Genomic DNA, 15,804 nt, shown 5'->3' with positions numbered 1-15,804 from the left:
TTATGATTACTTGCACTCCAGAGGTGTGTTCGCTTGTTCTTTCAACCAATTCTTGACATTGATGTCTTATACAGGCCTTCGGGTCGCGAAAGAAGACAAGCATCTCAATCTCTCTCGGAAAGTGACCGCAACCGCTTCACGCAAGAATAACAAACCCGGAAAAGAAAACATCCCGCCAGCGGAGTTCACAGATACCCTCGGAACCTTCCGGACCTCTGTCGCCCCTAAGCCTCCAAAACGACGCAAAATCATCAACACTCCCGCCATCCGAGTCAAGAGTGTTACCCCACCTCCAGTACTTCCTGTAGCGTCTGAATCTCAGTGTCAATCTCTTGGTCAATCTCCAATCCCAGCTGCGGAGACCTTTGCCGAAGTTCTACATCCAACTCCCGAATCAGAAGCCCTGCCAGACGATTACGCGGACGAACTCGTGTCCGTTGACGAATACTGCGAACTCTCCCAAGACGAATTACCAGCGGCACCCATCTACCACGATGAACTTGTTGAATATCTCGACCATGCTTTGGACCCTGCACCCACACACGATGACCCTCTTTTCGCTTTGGAAGACCTCCTTGATCTCGAAGTTACTTCTGCCGACGTTATCGTTCCTCATTCTCCACCCGCTCGCTTCGTTTCTCTCCACGACATTTGCATCTTTTCTCAACAAGATCGTACCTCTTTCTACGATACAGTCAACGCGAGCATCAATATAGATGTTCTTGCTCCGCCTGCAAAACGCCACGATGTAGCTCCTCTCCATCATCAGGAACCCCCGCGAGTACCCCTCCCTGCCTCCTCGCAGACAACATCCATGAAACTGAAGGAAAATATCAAACCTGCTCCTGCTCCTCGCCGAATTGTGTCCATCCATCGCCGTGATGCTCATCGTCGCTACTCTGAACCGTCACATTTCGTTGTCAACAATGCGCCGCTTCAGCATCACCAACCCTTAGTGTGGACTTCCCCGATCATTTACCCACCGCAGCCCTCTCAAATTCTGCAGCAACACTGGCAAACCCGACTTGCCGTCCCGAATAACGCGTATCCCTATTCGACCCCTGTGTACGAGTATTGCTAGATGACGGAATACTTTACGGTAATGATAATTTGTGTTGTCTTTCTCAGCGATACCTTGATCCATACCTCGCGACCATAACTTACGATCTGCCATGTACTTTACTTGATGTTCTCCCCGATTAATATTCTAGTTTCATGGTCACCAAACTGCTACTAGTAGTACAATAAAACGAGACCTACATATTAACACTAAGTACCCTGAGACTATCTAAACCAAGAAAGTGTCCGCCGCGTTGTTGAGATTATTCCAGAAGCGTTGAACTGAGGAAGTTTCGAACCCATTCTCATCGTAACCGAGGCTAAGCCACAGTTTCCCTGTGAAAAGGTTATTCTGGAGTCTTTCTCGAACCGGCGAGCTTACCACAGAATGTGTAACCAAACAAAAGCATACCCCCAGCCCGCTGTCGCGAGCCTGTTGTGAGCGTGTGGAGCTTGATATGGGGGAAGCGATCGTGCTTATATATCCCGTCTAGGTTGCCTGGAGGCCGAGGGTCAGCATCGTATTATTCTGGCACGAGTTGAATATTACCCAGCAAGCTCAGTCCGATCAAACATACACACGGCGCTTTCGCTTTCTTGGGCTCAGGTTGTTGGTTATGTGGCGGCGAAGGCTTCCATATCCCCAACGCCTTCTCGTCGTCTTCTCTCGCCCACACCCGCGCGCGCTCGCCCCGCTCCCTGGCCATCTCCATGCTCCGCGAGACAAGCATTGGGGTCTTGGCGGCCCTTGTGCTCTGGCTCTTGGCCATCCGGGCTCGATGCCAGAATGTCTTCTCCGCCTCTTCGGGAAAGAATGTCGGGAGGACAACATTGAAGTAGCCAATTGCGAGGAACCAGTACGTGTCGTTGAGCGCTGCGCTCGCGGTGAGAGTTGGCCGTAAATTCAGGGCCGAGTACATCATCCTGTTGCGCATTGAAAAGAAGAATAGTACAGGAAGAACAACACGTACGTTGGCTGGCTCCGGTCGTCCACCGTCCTCGCCCATGCGTAGTTGCAAAGGCTGAAGAGCGCGGCACTGATGGAGACGCCGTGGGCCTTACATTTCTTCAGCATGGCTTTGGTCTTGTCTCCATCGAAGCTGGTTGTCGGGACAACTGTCTTGCGCGCATGGCCGGACCGACGCGGGAACGATTGGCCGCCCTTCGGAGCAAGTTAAATAAGGTAGGCTGATACGCGTAAAAAAAGTACTGACAATGAGCTTCGACTGCGCAGTTTCAAAATCCACTCGTCGCACTGCTTGGTGGAACTTGCTTCGTGGCAAGGGTGGCAATCGCGTTTCCAAAGGTTCAGGGAGTTGCGACGGCATCTAGATCCCGGTAAGCAAAGGTTGTGCAGTATGAGGTTGTGGCTAACCTTGGTTTTGCTACCCCACCAATTTTCCCACTCATCCTCCAAAATAGTTTCCAGGCTCGCCTGCTCGCTCAGGAGACCAAAGAAGTCGTTGGCACACTGGTGCAGCGCCATTCCATCGCCGAGGAAATGCGTCGCGCATATCAACAGGTCAAAATCCTCAGAGGATTCCCGAGATCCCACGATAAGATATGATAAGCGCTCATTCGACAGCGTTCTCGGTCCATTCAGGTACGCGTCAATGAGCTCGTCCTTGCTCTGCGAGCGGTACTCGAGAGTACTGGCGGCATTTTCGAGCGCGTCTTCTACGGACTCTGGTGGGTTGTACCTACACACGGTTAGCCGGGAGTGAGAACAGCCAATTAGGGTCATACACGAATCGGATGTCGTTATAATCGAGCATGTCCACTTTTGCCGCGAGCAGGGGATGGCGCAGGCGGAGAATAGCCCACACGAGAGCGACACGGGCTCGGGCCATGGTGGAGACATTGGTGCGGAAACCAAGATGTAGATACCTACGGGGGAAATTTTCGAGGACCCGATTACTTGAGAAAGGGGACATACATGTCATTCACGCCACTCTCACGCGAGGGCAAGAAGTACGACGCTTCGGTGTCGCCAAGCTGGCGCTCGAGAGCATGGTTTTGTCTGCCGACGAGGGTATCATCGGAGGATTGGGAGTCGACACGGCGCAGAATGGGAGGCATTGGGGATAAAGGGCGAAATTAGACAGCATTGAACAACCCGGTTATTTATCCCGGAGACAAGGGGGCACAAAGTAGGGGCAAATGCAGTGACAGCTATATTTCCAAAAATAAAACGGAGGAAAAGCGGTAGCCGGTGAAACTACTCTTTGATTTGGGCCTCTCGCTCCGTCTTGGCCCCGTTAAATGCCTCGATATCTGCTGGCGGTTGCTTCTTGGCTTCAGCCGACTTGATCCAGGTATAGAACCTTGGGTTTCAGTTAGTCGAGGCTATCGCACATCAAACCAAGACTTGCATGGTCCCTCCGAGAATGACAAGTATGGACGTCGCGCGATTGCTATTCAGTTGTCAGCACTGGCATGTCCAAATTTCGACGTCGAGAATGGCTTCAACACACATATTTATGAGGTCGCCAAAATACGCCACCCCGATAATTGTCTGAAGCACCGAGCGCGCTGCCTAAGAGTGAATTAATATTTGACAGAATGGGTGGGAATAAAAAAATGGGCATACACTGCTGAACATGTGTGTGACAGGACTGGTAACTCGAATCGACAACAACCCAGCTATCAGCCTCGTCGTCAGTGCGGAAATGCAAGAGCTGATAACGCGGAACCCACCAAGACAAAGTAGAAAACCGAAAACACCCGTAATCAGACTTCCGTAGAGGAAGGTATTCCCATTCCACTGTGAATCGTAGATCTTGCCCTGGAGAACAGATATTTCCCCTGTAACTGCGACGACAGGAAGCAATAGGAGGGCGGAGCCCGCGTTCGTCCACCATGCCAGTTGGATTGTGGAGTTCTGACAATATGGCAGACTTATTTTGATAAGAACTGCGTGGACGGCGATGAAAAGGGAGGAGAGGACGCCATAGAAGAGCGAAATGAAGGATGGTGTCGAGGTTGCAGGGATGGTGGAGTTGGGCAGTACACCGAGGAAGAATCCTCCAGTGACGATTGCGCTGGCTGTAATGACATTTTTGCTGACTCCACTGGTAGGATCGTACATCCAAGAGCACAAGATGGTGAGTGGCAAAACAAGCCCCCTTGCGATTTGGAAGAAGGTTGCTTCAACGCCACGCAGACAGAGGAGATTGAATGTGAGTCCCGTCTAGTGCCATGTCAGCAGTAGAAAAGACGGAGAAGTGGTTCGGCAGACAATATTGACAAAAACCACTGGGAAAAGTTTCTTCGCCGCATCCAGCGTGATTTTGGGTATCTCGACAGATTTGGAAGCAAGGGCAGAGACATGGAGCAGAACGACCGCAATCACGAGTTGGAGGAGCAGGAAAACAAGGGGCAGGTCTGGTTCATTGTTCATAACAGTCTTGTTGACGAAGACCATCTGAAAAAGTGGGGTCAAAAACCACACAACTAATAGAGACGACGACGTACCACAAGCGCAGCGCACATATAAAACGCGACGACACAAGCAACTTGCAAATTGGTGCTGGACATCGTCGTTCGAGGTTATCCAAAACTGGCCGTATCTCAGCCGCCCTTTTCACGCTATCGATATGATCGCCCCTGTTATTCATGGTGGCAGCTTGCAATCGCAGCCTGTCTCTTCGGTCGCATATTGAGCGGCTGTGGCCATTGAGTGGAAGTAGAGAGCAAACGCAGAATGTGATGATGATCAGTCAGCTCATCGCGACCACGTGACTGTCCGTAGAAACGTCTAGAACAAACCCAAAAACGAGTATGTAAGATGAGTGCTCCGATGGTTGATGTTGCACTCTACCTTGAAGTATCGCGGTCGACCTAGAGAGTGTTCTCGAAGACTTCTAGTCTAACAGCCACCATGGAAAGTAATAATCCAGACGCGCTGATTGGTGTGTTGGTTATTTTATCGCCTAGACCGCTTACCGCGGCTTCAACACGTTAATTGAATGGCATCATCAACCCCACGGATCTGTTATCAGCAACACGCGCATTTCTGCGTGTCAACCATACTAACACATCCTACCACCAGCCTAAACGCGTTTATCGACTTACAACCAGCTCTCGACGTGTCTTTTGTTGTTAGCTTCTCGAGGGACCCTTCCGCTGCGTCGCCTGACCAGCGGCGACTCGATGATACTTCATCTGGCCTCAGATCGCTATACATCACATCTCCGATTTTTGTCTGCGACTGATATCAATGCATAAGAAAAGCCCGCTGTTCGGTTTGGTCGAGTTCATTCTCTTTACCACACCCACCCCATCGTGCTCTCCTCATTTCGGACTACTATGCGCAACGCAGCCCTCTTCATCGTCGCCCTCGCCACCGTTGGTGTCCTCGCCCAGTCCAGTGACGTCCACCCCATGCTCCAGGTCCGTCCCAATTCGTCGTCTAGCTGACCACACACAAACTCAAACCATCCACATAGACCCTCTCCCAATACATCGACGTCTCGAGAATAGAGCCTCTCCGGGCCAAAGCCGAGATCTTCATCGAGGCTGCCAAAGTCGACCCCCTCGTTGCCGCCCAAACCTACCCCGAAACCGCCATCGTCTTCTTCAGCGCTTTCTTCATCGTGCTCGGCTTCCTCGGTACCCTCGTGGGCTGTGTCGTCCCCCAGAACAAGGAGTCACAGGAGGACATTGAGCTCAAGCAAGCTGCCGCCGTCCCCGTCCCCGCCATGAAGAGCAACAGCAGCATTGCCCCCCTCAAGAAGCGGAAGTAAATATTCTGCTTTCTGCTTCGTTTGGCCGCTGGGCGTGAGGATGTATTAGAGGAGCAGGTTGTGTTGTCGCAAAAACCATTATCTCTCATTTTATCCACTTGTTGTGTAGTTTGGAGGTGGGGAATCGTGCCAGCGTCGCGACTCATAGAAATACCATAAAAACTATGAAAAAACGATTCAGAGAGCAACACAAAGGCAAAGGTCTGAAGTCCTTGTTGCAGCGCAAGGTGATGCGACCTTCGTTGATGCCATTGGTGGTTGCCGGCCATGCCACGAGAATCAACACCCAGTTTTAGAAGGTCCAAAAGACTGGTTAGAATTACACAAATACACGTCCTATCCAAGCAGGTCTGCGTGTCCCGATGCAGATAACGCGAGCTGTTGTGCAAGATCAGCATAGTCTCTCGCCAGGAAACAACCAAATGCAACTCACCACAAACTCATCGTCCAGATACTTGGACACGGCAATCTGCTCACCAAGCCCCTTTCTCCGCCTGGTCTTGAGCACTAGATCTCGCGCTAGCGCCTGCCCTGAGGCAGGCTCCAGTGGGCGCAATTTGATACTCGTGTCCGTCGGGTCACCTGCCATCAATATCAGCATCACAACCACCCGTCTGTGACAGAACGCGCCTGGCACAACCGCCCAGTGATCAAACACCTGTAAACAGAACGCCTGACCCTGCGTAGCGGTCCGCAAGTCGGTCTCAAATCCATTTGCATCGATGACGGGAATGAGCGCCTTGACGGTGTAAAGTGGGGATCCGGCTTTGGGAATGTCTTGCGTCACGTGCCCTCTTCTTCGGGCCAACACAGTGTAAACAGCCGAGATACAGTCTGCTGGAGCCTGTACTTCCACGTAGTAAATGGGCTCCATTAGACGTGGCGCAGCCTAAGAGAAATTAACTCGGGCTGGTCAACGATATTTAAGTATGCATACCATCAAGAACGATGAATAGCAGACTCGTCGAGCGGTTGGAACGATTTGCCCGCCTCCACGGAAAATCGGCTCTTGAGCGAGACTGGCATCAAGCAGCCGGAATTTTACGTTCCGCATGGGCTCGTCGCATAGCGGACCCTCTCGCGCTCCCCATTGGAAGCCTTGCCTGATGTGGTCTTTGACAGTAAACAGCATCTTTTTGTCTATCTGAGAAAATTGTGAGGCGTTGCAGCGATTGGAGTTGGTTATACACACTTGGGAAGGTAATGTGTCATCGAGCAGAATGTTCGGGCCGTTCTCATCTGGTCCAAATGCCCATATTGACCTGGACGCAAGCAAATCCCACTGGTATTTCTCTTGGAAGAAAGTACCCCGCTCTTTCGGCGTCATCCTCATGTTCACGCGACCTCGTTCGATGTCTTCTGCGATTCCCTTTTCTAAAGGTTCAGCAATCATCGTGATTTTGTTTCTGGGCCACATTAGCTTCGCATATAGGAAAATGAATGAATACTTTTTTGTTGGGCGTATCCGCGTAACATTTTAGCGCACTTGTCTCCAGCACAGTTTCGCTGAACTTGGTAACTGGGTCCGAAACCTTGATCTCGATCTCCGAGAACAATTTCCGTAGGTCGTGCATAACTGAATCGAGATAAAGTTCGCCCGTCCCAATCAGGACATGTTCTCCGCTTTCTTCGACCTTGGTCGACACAAGTGGGTACGATTTGTTGACGCTTCGCAGCCCAGACAACATTTTGGGCAGCTCGGACGGTGCGATAGGTTCTATGGCGATTTTCAGAACCGACTGCGTCATATGTTTAAGTGGTCGGAAGATATGGAGGTCGTCGTCGATGTCGACGCCGGCAATCGTGGCCGTTTTGATGATTGAGGCATCAACACCACCGAGAAGTACGAGGTTGCCTGCAGGGACTTCTTCTGCTGGAATGTAGTACCTGGACTCGCTTATCCAAACATCTTCAACGGTGGCCTTCATCATGTCTTCTTCGTCCTCCGGTGAGTAGCCTTCCCCAAGCACCTTGACTTGCACGCCCTTCCTCATCGTCCCGCTCAGGATACGGCCAAATGCACGGAATGATTGGGCATCTGTCGTCTGATATAGCTTGGTGACTTGAACCATTAGAGGGCCATCGGGATTGCATGCCCGCATTGACTGCGCCAAATCCGAGCTTTGGGGGCCACTGTATGTGCCCTCGATCTTGTTCTCCGCTCCTTCTATAGGTGAAGGTATATGCTCGACAATCATATCCACCAAGCCGGTTGCAGAGCCAAAGAATTGCGCCAATACAACCTTGAGCAGCGGTCGCACGTCCATTTTGTACATTACAGGCTTCAGATGAATGCCCAGCGTTCCCAGAGTGTCCTTCAACATGTCGGTTTCCTCACTTAAGACGTTGCTATACAGCTTGTAGAGTGGTTCCAGAATGAAATGTACGAAGGTGCGTTGTGATTCGGGATCTGCCTGCTTCCGTGTGAATTTCCGGGTGTCGGTGTTGAAGTAGATATCGCCCCAAAGTCGGTCCGCAAAAGAGCGGACGTCGAGAGAGCCTAGATACGTAATATCACCAAATGGTGGGGGGCTATATGAGCAGATTACAAACCAAAAGTGTCTGCATACATCTGAGCAAACGAGCGCAGAGTGAAGCACCAAGTCATGTCCGTGCTAGCGAACGAAACATTGCCATTTTCGGGGCTTAAACGGAGCTCTGGGTCCGGGTCGATAGACCTAGTAAGGATTCAATATACTGGAACATTTGCCTCCCCAATAACGCACGCGATGAAAGTGTTGATTTCTTCAATGGTGTGCTTGATTTTGTAGTACGCGTCGGCAGGCTTTATCCGTAGCTCCAATATAAGTCGGTCCAGTTTATTGACAACAAGCGTGATTTTGATGTTTTCTTGGAGCGCGTGTCGCAGGATGCTTTCGGTGCCGACCATTAGCTGTAAATGTATTAGCTTCAGAAATAAAAACTCAGACAATGACAATACCCCTTCCACCACGTCAACAACCAACACAATACCATCCACCAATCGAATAGCAGAGGCCACCTCGTCAACGAAATTGACATGACCAGGGGTGTCGATAAAATGCACGAGATGGGACTTCCCCGCAGTGGTTGATAGTATCAGGGACATTGGGGAGGACTTGATGGAGATTTCGCGTTCCCTTGCCAGAATATGCGTGTCGGTATATCGCAACTGAATTTGGTCAGTAGAATGTTGAGGAGTGAACACGAAAGCTAACTGGATGGTCGGCATCCCACACAAGTTTGTGCGTCTCGAGAACGAGCATATCCATAAGCGCCGTCTTTCCATGATGGAGGTGCCCCACAACAGCAACATTGCGAATCATATCAGGGAAAGCGGTCATGTTCAACAGAAACCTAGCCGCGAGTTCTATCAACCATAGAGCGTGTTCTGAAGGAGGACACACCCTTTGTCAAAACGAGTCTCTGGCATATCCTTTTCTTCCACATTCCATTTTCGTATTTTTATTGGCGCGATGATAGGTTGGGTCAATGGTTGGGCATCCTCCTCTTGCACCATAGTCTCCACATCTGCGCCGTAGACATCAGAGGCTGACGGGTAGTATTGTTTGTCTTCATGTAATACGACAGCGTTGTGAATCGGCTCTGCCAAAAACTATTGAACAGGATGAGCATGCCTGCTAACGAAGAACACGAACCAATTTCCATCAATGCGCTTTGCTCTCCTCCCTGCATTGGGTCGTCGTCTTCATAGCCCTCCAGTGGTGCAGCCTGCGGTGGAGGCGCAAACGATTGTTGTTGGGGAATGTCATCCTCCTCATCTGAGTCCAAGTCAGCGCCGATGTAGTTCCCGAATTCATCGTAGTCTTCAAAAGACGCCATGTGAAGAAGTGGGATGGGTTGGTGAAGGTGAGAGTCAGCGCCGAGACGCGTTGAACAAAATTCGCGTCAAGAGCGAAAGTGTGACCGTCACGCGGCGGTACCCCGACCAAAACGATGTCGTTGCCCGACGAGACACTCAGAAAGGTTGAGAGGCTTTGCTCTCTGCCGTCGCCAGTCCTCTCAAGGCACACATAACCCCAGATCTTGGTTCAAATCCAACAAACGGCCGTTCAATCTCAGAGAGCCCACTCCCTCTCTGTACAACAATCCAGTGCCAAAGAACGAGAGCGGCGAATTCTTCAACTCACGATCGACGAAATAACGGGCATCAAGGGCGATGTGAACCTGTACAGAGGAGTGGGGAAGATGTATTATCTTGTCGGCCGTACTTGTTGAGGCGCTAATCAGCAAATAGGTTCATGGGTGTTCCTAGGAAAGAGATGGAGAACGAGTTGAAGAGTCAGGAGAAGGAGCTGACAGACGATATCGCCAGCCTGGCGAAAAAGGTAACCAGGGAATGCCAATGGCTATCTTTCACGCATTAACACCTTCCAGTCCAAATACCTGGAGAAGCAGTTCAACGACGCTCAAGCACAACTACGAGATATTGTACGAGCACTTCTTCCCTTGTTCAAGACTTCCCTCAATACCTTTTTTCCAGTTCCACCACGCCCCACGAGCTTCGTGAACCACATTTTAGATATTCTCGACCGCATTTGTATCGTCTAGCTGTGTGAGATTAAATGGTGCAAGGATTGATTCAGAGTCTCTGACGCTTCCTCAACTGTCGACATCAAAACAAAGAGTGTTCAACCTGATCACACCACGTTATTTTCGCTTGTTTTCGTTCACCATGAGCAACAACTCCGACGTTGTTAACGCCTTGAAGCTTGAAGGCAACACCTTTCACCAGCAAAATGACTTCAAGGCGGCACATTCGAAGTATACACAAGCCATCAATGTTTGCGACCCTGCAGACACGGGAACATTGGCTATTCTTTTCGCAAATCGTGCCGCATCGTCCTTGAATCTCAAGAAGTAAGTCACCTATTCTATGTTCAGCATTTCGTCTGACCAGTCCGAAGTTATCTGGACGCACTTCATGATGGTCGACAGGCAAGCACTGACGAGCCCAGCAATTTGGTGATCTTATTGGTCCTCTAGGCTACAACGGCAGATCCAACCTACGCAAAGGGCTTCATCCGTGTCGCCACTGCTGCTGATGTGAGTACTAGTACTTGGTGCAGGAAGTTCAACTTAACCAATCATGCGCCAGGCAATCGACATGTGGGCCATCTCCTCCGAGGCATGGTCAAAGATGTCGGAGTTGACCTCAGATGCGACGCAGAAAGCTATCTACCGAGCTAAATCTGAGGCCGCAAGGTCCAAAAATGCCAACCACGAAGTGAAACTCGCGACAAACAGCTTCCGAACCGAGTTCAGTACAAGACAATTGCCATGGACTCGAGCGATAGCAATGCTAGAGAACGGCACTCTTCCTCCTGGGCCTGGCCAGAGCAGCGTAACGATCTTTCCTCATGTAATTGTATCATCAACTCATGCTCATCGTAGGGTCATGTTATCATTCAAGCGTACACAGTTCGTTCCTTCTGCAGTATTGTCAACCTTATCAACCCATAATCAGGAGTTTAAGCCTGGTCTCGACAACCTAAGGAGGATCTCGATAACCCCTCGTGCCAATGGGGTGATGGTCATACCCGCGGGCAAAGTGCGTGCACCACTTGATCCTTTCGGTTGTGGTTGAATTAGAGGGAAAAGGTTCTCGAACCATTCATCAACGGTATACTTTGCGACCCCCGCGCATTTCATGCGGATATTCCCGACTTCTTCGAGAAACTCACCCGACAAAGTAGGCCACAGAGGTTCTTCGCTCCAAATCAATCTAATGTCGTCACAGTACGGGCTGAAGTCGAAAATTCTAAAGGTTGGCCGTCAAGTGGTCCAACACAGATCATGCAGGACATCCCCAGGAAGTTGCAGGAATCGAATTGGGCTGCGGTCCGTCCAGCAATAGCAATTACCATAAGGGCTTGGATTTTTCGCGCGTTCATGAACTCCAACATGGGGCAGGAGGCACAGGCCGATGAATTTTATAAGCGAGCCGTAGATGTAATCGAGTGGGGGCGTCGAAAATACCCAAACGTTCCAAGAGAAGTCGGTGGTCCTTACACTAAGTATACGTCGATCGCCAGACTGTCTGATTTTGATTCTAGGATCGTGGGTCTATTTTCGAAGCCACCATTCTCCGGGGCGTACGCACTTTGCGTCTGCAAAATATACTGACCGTGCGTCATTACCTGCTTCATAATTACCGGCGTCAAAATCTCCTCAGATCGGTGACCACGAAGGCAACTACACTTTGGAGGACATCGAAAATCTGGCCCTTGAACTCAAAAGCGAGACCGAAGCAAGTGAGCGGCCGACGGCTTTCAACGGCTATGGGTTCTTCGCGTTTTGGACCTATCCATTAGCTGAGGCAATTTCGTGCGCTGTCATGATCAATGCCTGATCTGATTCGCTCTTACACTCCCGTTGACAGTGCTCTTGGTTGGGTCCATATGCGTCGCGGATTTGCACTTCAGCGTCGTTCGGAAGAGCTGGGTGAGGATTCGAATGGAGAATCACCAGTCCTGGACAAGGCCGAAGACGAATATGCTCTCGCCGCCCAGTACTACTATCAAGCGGCGGAAACTTACCCTGAAGGTGACGATTGTCTCCTTACTCGTCAACAACACATAATATTAGCTGCCCTGTTCAGACGACATTCATCACGTGGAAATGCTGCTCCTTGCGCTTGAAGCTGAATGGCGCGGTTGCTCGTCGTTGAAGGCCACATTCCCCCTTGCTCGTAGAATCTCCAAGGCGGTTCCCGTCGTTTCGAAGATTTGGCAAGCCAAGATTAACCAGCACATTACCGCTAAACTCAAGGAAGTCACCGATTTCCTGGAGGATTGTCAACGCAACCTTTCTCGAGGAATCTGGACAATCGATGAATCCTGCGGGCCACCACATTATGTGAAGTATTTCAAACGCGTTGCAATTTGTCTCTGAATAGCGTTGTAGTTTGTGGCCCCTCCGACAGCTCTGCAAAGCGGTAACGCAGGTGCTCATGATTCAAACGACTCGGAGGAAGAGACATGAATACGGAAGACATCTTTTACAACTTGAAGTAGTAGAAGTAGAATTGCTTGCTGGGTGATAGCGGCAAGTTAAAAGATAACCGATTCAGGGTCGCCACTTACCCCAGCCAACGACAGAGCAAAAAATCAATAAAGAATGGTGAGCATGCATATCTAAGTCTCAGAGACATTGTGCCCCGTGAAGTATCGATATTTAAGCCCAATGTTGTATAACCGAGAAAACTCCCGGTAGTTGACGGGTTTGAACCAGTCTAATCGACGTAACAAAGAACGACTGCTTTGAGCTTGCCTCCCTCCATCATGGACACTGCATCCAAGGTCAATGCCCTCAAGCTCGAGGGCAACGACTCCATCAAGCAAGGCAAATACACTGCCGCGTAAACCCAATGGCCATATGCTTGTGAGCCAAGCTCATGTCGTTGTGCAGGTACAAACAGTATACAGAGGCTATCAACATCTGCACAGACAGCAAGGTTTTGGCGATCCTTTACAGCAATCGGGCGGCCGCATCTCTCAACTTGAAGGAGTCAGCTTATATTCAGGACGCTGCACCCAACTTATCTTCCTCAGCTACCTCGACGCGATATCGGATAGCCAACAAGTACGACAGAGCTGTGGCGTTGACTTTTTCTTTGTTTCTCATGAATCTCATCGCATGAAAGGCAACAAACGCAGACCCGACGTTTGTAAAGGCATACACTCGGACAGGCACTGCTGCGGATGTGCGTTTTTTGGAGCGAAATTCTCAATATTCCAACTCATTCCGGCGACAGGCAATTAATATGTGGTCAATCTCTTCCCGTGCGTGGGGCACGGCGGCAGAGCTTACCCCAGACCCGGTCCTCAAGGCCGATTACGAGGCAAAGGCCAAAGCTTCTGACGACGCCAGGACGAAACAGGAGGACAAAATTTCGCAAGGCGACTACCACTACCGGATGCCATCACATCGGGCTCAACAGATCGTGCCATGGATCAAGGCCAGAGAGTTGTTTCAAGCTAATCAGTTGCCGTATGAAAGCAGCGTTTGTTTTTCGTCTTGTTCCCCGCCGTTTTGTGTTGCACTAACGCTCGCTTTGTGAAGGGTCATGTTATTATCCAAGCATATCTCGAATACGAAGAAGCCGTATCGAATCTCAAGAAAGTGCGTGTCAAGGTAGAGAACGGTCAAGAGATGATCATGCTTGCCGGCAAGGTTAAACCCTGTATTCACGGTTGATTTCCATTTGATCCATCGAACAGGTCTTGGAACCGCTAACAAACGCCATCCTCGGCGACGATCGCGTTTTCCATATTGACTTTCCCGAATTCTTCGATAATCTTCGGCGACAAAGTAAGTTTCGATGAATCCTCAGCCCCTGTTCATCACATGACCTCCACCCGCAAGCCGTTATCGAAGTCCAGGCTAGCAATGGCTGGACCGATAGTGGACCAAAAGAACTGATGAAGGAGGTCCCGGAACGACTGCAAAACTCGAGCTGGGATTTAGTGCGGCCCGCATTGGCGATGACTATTCGGGCATGGATTTGGCGCGCGTTCTTGGAATCCAAAATGGGGATGGGAACCAGCGCAGACGAATTTTACAAGCGTGTCATTGAAATCATTGACTGGGGACGGTCTACGTATGCCCATGTCCCCAAAGAGGTGTGCTGGTGCTAACTTACTTATGGGCTTTTTTTTGACGCATACTCTTGACAGGAGCGCGGCGCGATCTTTGAGGCGACCATCGTTCGTTCAGTTCGCAGTTTACGACTGAGTAATCTTTTGGGTGTCAGTAAACACAATTACCCCGGCCATTGCGCTCACACTTTAACACAGCTATTTCGTGCTGGCCTTGTTGGTCCGGGCTGTGTTTACACTCTCGACGACATTGAACAACTGGCCAGTGAGATCAAGCGCGAAACCGAGGCGAGCGAGAGACCAGGGACCTTCAATGGCCGTGGATTTTTCGGCTTTTGGACGTACCCCCTGGCGGAGGCAATTTCGTCAGTCATCTAGCTACCTCAAGGACTGTTACCGACTATTTTTCTAGTGCCTTGGGTTTTGTTCACATGCAACGCGGTCTCGACCACGCGCTCCGCTCTGAAAATATCGAAGACGAGGAGGCGAAAGAAGCAGCATTGCTCGATGCGATGAAGGAATTCGACCAGTCCGCCCGCTTATACATCAAGTCAGCGGAGACATACCCCCCAGGTTGCTTGAGCCACCATAGATTTGATAGTTTCTCACCATTGTCAACAGACGATGAGTCCTCGTTATACATGCTCTGCATCGCCCTGGAAGCGCGCCTCAGAGGCCACGCGCCCCTGCGGCTGACGGTGCCACTCGCTCGCCGAGTGCGGGACGCAGTGCCCAAAGTCATGAAAATCTGGGAGGCGACGATCAACTCTTCGGAGCAAACAAAAGCCAAGTACGAAGAGGCCGCCGAATTTCTGAAGCAGTGCGAGCGGCAAATCGCGAAGGGCAGTTGGAAGTTGGACGACTGTCTGGGCTTGGCCCACTACGTAAGCGTCGATGAATTCTGGAGTTCCACATTAATGCATCTTTCCGACAGGACGTTCATCCAAGTACATGGGCACGGAAACGGGCTAGTCAGGATGAGGACGAATTGGACGAAGACGAGTTGGCGGAGGAACTTGAAAAGAAAGTAAATATCGAATCATAATCTGTTCATCACCTTTTTGTATATTCAAAATAATTGTAAATTTGCGCTAAACGAAGGGCGACGACAAGTTATTTGCTAGCATACCACATTTTAGTCAGCCTGCCTCCCATCCTTCACACCAACCAGCATTGACCCGATCGTTGTTGCAACTCGAAAACACGTAAGATCTCTACAGGTAATTGGAACTCACCAAACGCGGAAAGTAGCGCAGAAGGAAGAAACTAGAACAAGCCCGAAGATGCCCAGAGATATGGCGAATGATCGGCGCTGGCCCAACAGAGCGTCGTAGTTCTCCACGTGCGGTTCGTGCAGGACATAACTCAGCGGAAATTATCGACACCAACAGGAGTTATAT

General features: G+C 50.4%; 7 protein-coding genes across 7 annotated transcripts; 4 read left to right on the top strand and 3 right to left on the bottom strand.

Moving 5' to 3' along the window:
• Window positions 1-1,288: 1,288 nt before the first annotated feature.
• MIND_00529100 (uncharacterized protein) lies at window positions 1,289-3,138 on the bottom strand (the record flags this gene model as incomplete). Its single annotated transcript, XM_037362078.1, has 8 exons — window positions 1,289-1,395; window positions 1,442-1,558; window positions 1,610-1,983; window positions 2,031-2,221; window positions 2,274-2,387; window positions 2,435-2,759; window positions 2,806-2,946; window positions 2,996-3,138. The coding sequence occupies 8 exons, from the start codon at window positions 3,136-3,138 to the stop codon at window positions 1,289-1,291; spliced, it is 1,512 nt and encodes a 503-aa protein (XP_037222370.1).
• Window positions 3,139-3,277: 139 nt separating this feature from the next.
• On the bottom strand, window positions 3,278-4,596 carry MIND_00529000 (TPT domain-containing protein; the record flags this gene model as incomplete). The annotated part of the gene is made up of 7 exons (XM_037362077.1): window positions 3,278-3,383; window positions 3,432-3,473; window positions 3,534-3,595; window positions 3,650-3,702; window positions 3,757-4,249; window positions 4,298-4,483; window positions 4,534-4,596. 7 exons carry the CDS (start codon window positions 4,594-4,596, stop codon window positions 3,278-3,280), a joined length of 1,005 nt encoding a protein of 334 aa, XP_037222369.1.
• A 690-nt stretch (window positions 4,597-5,286) lies between these two features.
• On the top strand, window positions 5,287-5,804 carry MIND_00528900 (uncharacterized protein; the record flags this gene model as incomplete). The annotated part of the gene is made up of 2 exons (XM_037362076.1): window positions 5,287-5,451; window positions 5,508-5,804. Exons 1-2 carry the CDS (start codon window positions 5,368-5,370, stop codon window positions 5,802-5,804), a joined length of 381 nt encoding a protein of 126 aa, XP_037222368.1. The 5' UTR covers window positions 5,287-5,367.
• Window positions 5,805-6,140: 336 nt separating this feature from the next.
• On the bottom strand, window positions 6,141-9,626 carry MIND_00528800 (U5 small nuclear ribonucleoprotein component; the record flags this gene model as incomplete). Its single annotated transcript, XM_037362075.1, has 11 exons — window positions 6,141-6,182; window positions 6,238-6,693; window positions 6,742-6,948; window positions 6,997-7,224; window positions 7,253-8,304; window positions 8,358-8,482; window positions 8,531-8,697; window positions 8,746-8,955; window positions 9,002-9,140; window positions 9,191-9,389; window positions 9,443-9,626. The coding sequence occupies 11 exons, from the start codon at window positions 9,624-9,626 to the stop codon at window positions 6,141-6,143; spliced, it is 3,009 nt and encodes a 1,002-aa protein (XP_037222367.1).
• Window positions 9,627-9,740: 114 nt separating this feature from the next.
• On the top strand, window positions 9,741-10,314 carry MIND_00528700 (uncharacterized protein; the record flags this gene model as incomplete). Its single annotated transcript, XM_037362074.1, has 5 exons — window positions 9,741-9,770; window positions 9,828-9,994; window positions 10,042-10,132; window positions 10,182-10,235; window positions 10,288-10,314. The coding sequence occupies 5 exons, from the start codon at window positions 9,741-9,743 to the stop codon at window positions 10,312-10,314; spliced, it is 369 nt and encodes a 122-aa protein (XP_037222366.1).
• A 165-nt stretch (window positions 10,315-10,479) lies between these two features.
• Window positions 10,480-12,788, top strand: MIND_00528600 (TPR-REGION domain-containing protein; the record flags this gene model as incomplete). The annotated part of the gene is made up of 13 exons (XM_037362073.1): window positions 10,480-10,664; window positions 10,712-10,742; window positions 10,791-10,850; window positions 10,903-11,148; window positions 11,199-11,225; window positions 11,272-11,355; window positions 11,406-11,496; window positions 11,545-11,801; window positions 11,861-11,932; window positions 11,980-12,131; window positions 12,187-12,350; window positions 12,406-12,662; window positions 12,711-12,788. 13 exons carry the CDS (start codon window positions 10,480-10,482, stop codon window positions 12,786-12,788), a joined length of 1,704 nt encoding a protein of 567 aa, XP_037222365.1.
• A 299-nt stretch (window positions 12,789-13,087) lies between these two features.
• Window positions 13,088-15,449, top strand: MIND_00528500 (TPR-REGION domain-containing protein; the record flags this gene model as incomplete). Its single annotated transcript, XM_037362072.1, has 13 exons — window positions 13,088-13,164; window positions 13,215-13,313; window positions 13,358-13,388; window positions 13,450-13,509; window positions 13,561-13,809; window positions 13,869-13,979; window positions 14,027-14,117; window positions 14,172-14,428; window positions 14,483-14,554; window positions 14,603-14,769; window positions 14,817-14,977; window positions 15,026-15,288; window positions 15,339-15,449. The coding sequence occupies 13 exons, from the start codon at window positions 13,088-13,090 to the stop codon at window positions 15,447-15,449; spliced, it is 1,749 nt and encodes a 582-aa protein (XP_037222364.1).
• Window positions 15,450-15,804: the final 355 nt, after the last annotated feature.

The sequence above is a fragment of the Mycena indigotica genome (assembly GCF_014461135.1).
Source record: "Mycena indigotica strain 171206Taipei chromosome Unknown Mind.scaff0004, whole genome shotgun sequence".
NCBI lineage: Eukaryota > Fungi > Basidiomycota > Agaricomycetes > Agaricales > Mycenaceae > Mycena > Mycena indigotica.
The sequence above is the reverse complement of the archived record's forward strand: the minus strand, read 5'-3'. Positions and strand labels throughout refer to the sequence as shown.